At 38.1% G+C, this 6,675-nt stretch overlaps 1 protein-coding gene across 2 annotated transcripts in view; it reads right to left on the bottom strand.

Moving 5' to 3' along the window:
* LOC116852380 overlaps positions 1-6,675 on the bottom strand; it is a 53,156-nt gene that overhangs the window by 18,263 nt on the left and 28,218 nt on the right. For both annotated transcript variants that reach the window (XM_032832662.1, XM_032832663.1), the window contains exon 3: positions 1,795-2,140. In XM_032832662.1, the coding sequence (XP_032688553.1) occupies positions 1,795-2,140 (346 nt within the window). The remainder of the gene's footprint in view (positions 1-1,794; positions 2,141-6,675) is intronic.

Below are 6,675 nucleotides of genomic sequence, written 5' to 3' on the forward strand. Positions count from 1 at the left end.
TGTCCTATTAGGATCTATCCGGAAATGTTTCGGCATAAATCCTTTCAGCTCGTATAATTGATCCTTACCTAAAATTCTGATTATATCTACGATTTCGTTAGACGAGTAATCAGCCATAATTACAGGATAATAGAAAAACTTGTAAAAACACTAAAAGTATTGAATTCGCCACGAGTCTCCGCGGTTAAATTAGCAACAATGCGGACAAGTGACGCTAACAAGTGAATGACACGAGCTATGATTATTAAAGAAATTTATTAATGGGATTTCACACGTGTGCTTCTTTGTGACCCCGACGAAACATTGTGACCTTCATATGAGTCAATCGAACTCCATATGTTACCCCATGATTTTATTATTTTCGTTTTCAATGTAAAATTTGAAGAAATAAAAATATTAGGAATAATCTCCAATCGCCTTGACCTTGACATATGTTGTCAAGGTCATGGCCCTGAACAACATTCAAAAGGTTTTAGCCGTCGGTCGAACACCTTGGGTACCAATGTTAATGGCAACAATATTGTAACTTTGAAACCTTTTAACTCGAAAGATACTGAATAAAAAAATATTTTATTATAGTGTTTTGAAAAACTCTTGAAATATGCTATAAGAATATGTAATGAAAAATTGAGAGTTCCATTTAAAAAATTCAAAGTGACTTTGTCCTGACCTTGACGATGCCATTCGAGGTGACCAATGATACCATCTTATATCCCCCTCAAAATCTCAAAATTTTTATCTGAAACATTTTTCCCTAAAATGCACTGTTTAAAAGATATTTGAGTGAGTGAGTGAGTGTGTGTGTGTGTGTGTATGTGTGTGTGTATGTCCTTTTATATAAAAAATGTATGTGAATATATGAATTATACATTGTTGTGTATACATCTATTACTATTGTTATTATCGTCCTTATTTATTGAAATGTATTTTGATAATATATTCTGCATATCAGTATTAATCGCCTATTATTATGAGGAAGTTCGATGAGTACATGTTGCGTATATTATCAAGTAGGTTAGGCGGTTACGAATGGCATTACGGTTATATGAGGATATTTTCACTTATTTTTCAACAAGTCCGTATATCGGAAAATCATTTTATTATATATGATTGGATTCGGCATAAAATATACTTTTCTTTTGGTAGACACAAAATTTTAAAATTACAAAAAAAATTGTTGAGTGATGAGGATATGTTAGCAATCATTACATTTTTCAAATATCAGATTTTGTCATTGTAAAGTACTCCTAAAAGCATTTAATTTTTGTTTAGAAAATTTTTTTCTATCTCTTATACTTTAGACGAAACATAAAGAAAAAAACCGATTTTTTTCAAAGGAGTGCTTTGCCCCCTACAAGTCCACCTGGTCACGTATAAAAAAATACGTGTCTCCTCTTTTGGTCTAAATTACAACATATTTCAAGCTCATTCAAATCGGATAACCATCTATGTGAGGTTACTTGTAAGTATACAGAAAAAATTACGAAATTAAAATATTTTTTTATTCGTAATAGTATCTACTAGTTTGAATATCTAAGTACACGAATAACATTCGTAAATTTGTGTAACCGAATATTATGTATAGAAATACCGAATATTAAGTATAGAAATACCAGCATTATACTTTTAACGCTAATTTTGATATTTATTATTCCTATAAATACTTGATTCGATATAATAACAAACTTCAATCCTCCATTAGTATATATTTGCATTTCAGCAGTATTGCACGCATTATTTCAGCAGTATTGCATTCTATAATGTCAGTCAGCATTGAAAGCAGCTATTGTGTACCTGTGCCATTACCGCAATCACCCCAGTTATTGCCTGCAACATATCGCCACTGGAAGACACATTGGGCGCATGTTAGACTCTCTGGCAACTTGTAGTAACTCTCGAAAACCCGATTGCCAGGGCCAGGATAGTAGCGGATGGATCCATTCTCGGCGCGAAGTAGATACTGGTCCAAGCAGTCCTGGGTGACCTCCCGGTCACGATAGAATATCGCGCACGTTCGGAATTCGAAATAACCGTGATGGTTCGCTGTCAATTCCACACGCACCGGTATAATAGATCCGGTTCGGTAACGACGGACGATCACTCCGTTCCCATACTTGCCGCCAGTCTCATGCAAACGTGGCTGATGAAAAAAAAAAAATAGAATAAAGTAGAGTGGGCAATTTATTGAATATTCTTTTCTATTTATCAAACGCCGCGGTCGCGGCGCGACGCCGAGTACGTAACAAACAAACGCGACCGTGCAAGCTTATCTGGAATTTCTAGATTGATTTTCCGAGGCATCTCAAGCACGAAAACTATAATCGAAAATCTGATGAAAGTTTCCTTATATAATGTTTATTGCGCGCGTAATTTGCACCAAGTTTGATTAAGATTGGTGTAGGTTATGGGAAGATTTGGAAATCTCGTCCGCTAAAAAGTCCCTTTACTTTCGCGCAAATTCTCAGATTTTTCAGATTCAGATTCACACGTACGCACTCACACAAGCGAATAAGTTTGTCCATTAAGTCACGTTTGCATCGCCAAGCGATTCAGCTTCAGATCACACGTATACGCACGTACCAAGCAATGCGCGTTTGTCCGTCAAATTGCGTTTGTAATATATATAGGCTGCAATAAGCAGCATGTATCTATAATGATTGCCATCGATTCACTTTACGCTAGAGGAAACGATTTATAATCGACCATTAGATGTACATATCAAGCTATATTTACAATTTTATGTACATTTCCTTATAGTTTTATATTAATTGGCGCTTGTGATGTCCGCGATCCGCATTGCAAATGTGTAATCTGAATTTGAAATTAATTGACGCGACAGAAAAGATTTTCGTAGATGAAATATTATAAAGATTTCCGTATAGAGTGCATTAATCAGAATGGACACATTACGTGCGCAATAAACATTAAATCGATCATGTATCTTTTCGTTTAGCGTAAACTCGCAAATAAAATAAAGCAACCTTTATAGAAATATCATACTAAGAATCATTGATAATTACTTATTATCCAGTATTTTTAATACTGAAAATAAGTAATTATCAATGATTCTTAGTATGATATTTCTATAAGGGAATTTCATCGATAAATTCAATAAAGTTCAATGATTACTACTGCGTTCCGATATTCACTGCCAGAACTGAAGATCTATAGTTTGTGTCGTGTATACGTATAGAATTTCAATACTGGCAGTGAATATTGGAACGCAGTCTGCGAGTTCACATTAGAGGAAAAGATACATTACTAGACGAAGAAAATTTTATAGTAAAATGTATTACAAATTTAGAGATCCAGTCAAATCACATTCTATTACTTCAGTTGTCAGAAAAGTTGGAAAAACCATATACTTTACAAAAATTAATAGAATACAATTTTACAAGTTGGAAAAATAGTGAAAAAGTATGTACTCATTGTGGAGAAAACTTAGTATAATTGAGAAAAATGAGATAATAATAACAAAAAATATCTTTATTTTAAAATTATAGTTATTTAAAATTGCAATAACAAATAACATTAAAATTGCAAATAACAAAATGTTTAAAATCGTAAATTTAAAAATTAAAGATATATCTACGTTAAAGATACATATAGGCACAGATGGAGGTTTCAGAGACACTTTGAGGCCCTGGCCCTCAAGTTGAGCAGAATGGCGAAGCTTTCGCGGCTTCCTGCCCAACCTTGGCGACCCTAAAAGGAAGACTAGGCGGGTGTATGCGAACATCGTCCATTCGGTCGCCTGTACGGAGTCCCTCTGGACGCGGGAGATATGGACGAACCAGAGGATCCTGTCTCTGGTTTGCCAAGCGCAATGCTGGGTAGCAGTACGCCTCTCCCGTGCCTATAGGACGACGTCGCACATGGCCGCCACGGCCCTAGCTGGCATTCCCCTCTGGAGCTCTTGGCAGCTATGTACCTCGAAACGTATTGGGGTACCCGGGAGTTCCTGTGGGGGGAATAGCTCGAGGGCGCAGCCATTACGCTCTTGCGCATTCAGGCTCGTCAGCGCCTCCTGTTAAAGTAGAAAATCCACTTCAAGGAAGCGACGGGCTACTCAGGGAATAGGATCGCAGAGACCATCCGGCCCTGTCTACAAGAGTGGGTAGACAGGGCTCACGAGTTGTCATTCCAAACGATACAGGTACTCACCGGACACGGCTGTTTTGGTGAGTACCTAAACAGCATCGAGAAGAAGCACGCCGCTGCCACCACTGTGATACCGCGTGGACTCTGCGCAGCATACCTTCGAGGAATGTCCCTCGTAGGAGCAGCAACGCCGAATCCTCATAGGCATGGTGGGAGCGGATCTCAGCCCCCGGGCCCTTATCAAAGCTATGTTTGGAAGCGCTGAGAGCTGGTCCGCTGTTACCTCCTTCTGCGACGAGGTGATATCGCAGAACGAGATGAAGAGAAGACGCCGCAAAGGCGAACTTGACGTGAATGGAGGGGGAAGGCCCCCGCGAAGAAGAAGACGCAAGGTCCTCCACCCCACGCATAAGCGGAGGATCGGGGGGTGCACCCGGAGGAAAAGGGACCATCCACCTACTTATGGAACCCTCCCCAGGAGATCCTACGGGTGCGCTAACCTAACCTCTCCTCCCGGAATCGGTCTGCCGACGCTCCGCGTCGCACAGTGGGCGAAAATGATGATTTTGGTGACAAAAATCTATAATTCCTATAAATCACATCGAATATATATGTAACTTTATATAAAGAGGTTTTCGAGGTCGCTGAGTCCGAAAAAAGTGCCTAAATTGTGTGAATCAAAAAGGCGGATCCAATATGGCCGCCGCACAGTAGACGAAAATAATAATTTGAGCGACAAAAATCTATAATTTGTACAAATCATAACGGATAAGTATATAACTATATATATAGGGGTTTTTGAGGTCACTGAGGCTGAAAAGTGCCTAAATTGTGCGAATCAAAATGGCGGATCCAATATAGCCGCCGAAAAATCTCAATTGGCCTAAAAGCATGAGTAAGCCTGAAATGCATTAACCATAAATCATTAAACCTAAACCATCAACCCTAAATCTATTAACCCCAAACCCTAAATTCATTGGCCCTATATAAAATCGCTAACTGTGGAACTCTTAACAAATATTTGTAGCCAAAATATTTTCTATTCTTATATGTTGATGATGAATGAATTGAATACAATAGATTAGTTATAGTTGTATCATTATTATAACTTTTCTTTTTTTTTTTTTTTTTTGTTAAAGCAGAGGAAATGCATTACGCACACCCCCGGGAAATACGGGACTTTCCCAGGGATAGTGTGGGACTCTCCTCCTCCGGAACTAACTGCCGGAGAGGGCCTACCCATTAAAACCTCTGCTGGGCCTCTTACGGCCATCGCGAAGGCGCCCCGGGAACTGCTTGCGCATGACTTCCGGGATGCCCTCAGCCGCCGGGCAGAAAACTAGAAACCCCCCCCCCCTTCCCGAGCCGGGGGGGGCAGATAGTTCCCTCCCGGCTCGCTGTACCAATCCTCCATGACCGGACGTGGGCCTCCCGTCCGTTCACACCTCTCCAGTTAGGGGCCTTTTGGGCCGAGTCCAGTCCCGTCCGAATCCAACCCGTCCCTACGCTCCTGACCGAGGTTACGGGGTGGAGGGGTCGCCCTCCACATTCTCCCCCTATTCATTTTCCCCCTATTCATTTTCCCCCTACATTCCTCCACATTCTCCCCCTATTCATTTTCCCCCTACATTCTCTGGGACGGTGGTGAGCGGCCTAAAAACCCGTCCATGGAGGCCGGCCGCTCTACCCCCCTCCCGGAGGCGCCTGGTCTAAATCATTATTATAACTTATAATAACAACACTTAAGCCCCTTCACCACACCAAGGTACTAATTAAGAAGAAGTTTTCTTTTTTTTTCTTTTTATATTTTTTGTATTTTTTTGCATTTTTGTACTTTTTGTATTTTTTTAAATTTTGTATTTTTATTTTTTTGTATTTTGTATTTATTTATCGCGTTTTTTTAATAGTTACATTCAAAAAATATTTTCTAATAATAAATTTTATGATTTTCTGAGATTTTGTGAACTTGTCGAGAAGTAATGCATGTTTTTTTAATCGTGGAGGATACTATGAGTCTTCTACCTCTGAAGTCTCTGAATCTTCCGATTCGTCTCTTACTTCCTTAGAAATATCGTTATCATCAGATTTCAGTAGACTGGCTGCTTTCTTTGACAATGGTTTTACTTTCTTTACCTCTTCTATTCTCATTCCCTTATAGAAATATCATACTAAGAATCATTGATTAATTATTTATTTTCAGTATTAAAAGTACAGTATTTCGTAATATTCTGTGATTCAAATACAGCTTTTAGTACTCAAGTATTTCAATATTTAATGTTACAAATCCTACCTTATGATTGATTTCAATACTTAAATATTGAAATGTAATATTTCGTCCAGTGATAAAATACTTACGCAGAACATTGTCAATATTTAAATACTAATATATAATACTTTGCTAAGTGATGAAATACTTACGCAAAGTACTGTTAAGATTAAAAGTAACCCAGACAGCATACAATATTAGTAAGTTATTAGATAAATGTTTATAATTTATTTTGAATTACTTTTTTAAAATATTATATATATATATATATATATATATATATATATATATATATATATATATATATA

The sequence above is a fragment of the Odontomachus brunneus genome, unplaced genomic scaffold, assembly GCF_010583005.1.
Source record: "Odontomachus brunneus isolate Ranch 3 - 2012 unplaced genomic scaffold, Obru_v1 Obru_scaffold_220, whole genome shotgun sequence".
Classification (NCBI taxonomy): Eukaryota; Metazoa; Arthropoda; class Insecta; order Hymenoptera; family Formicidae; genus Odontomachus; species Odontomachus brunneus.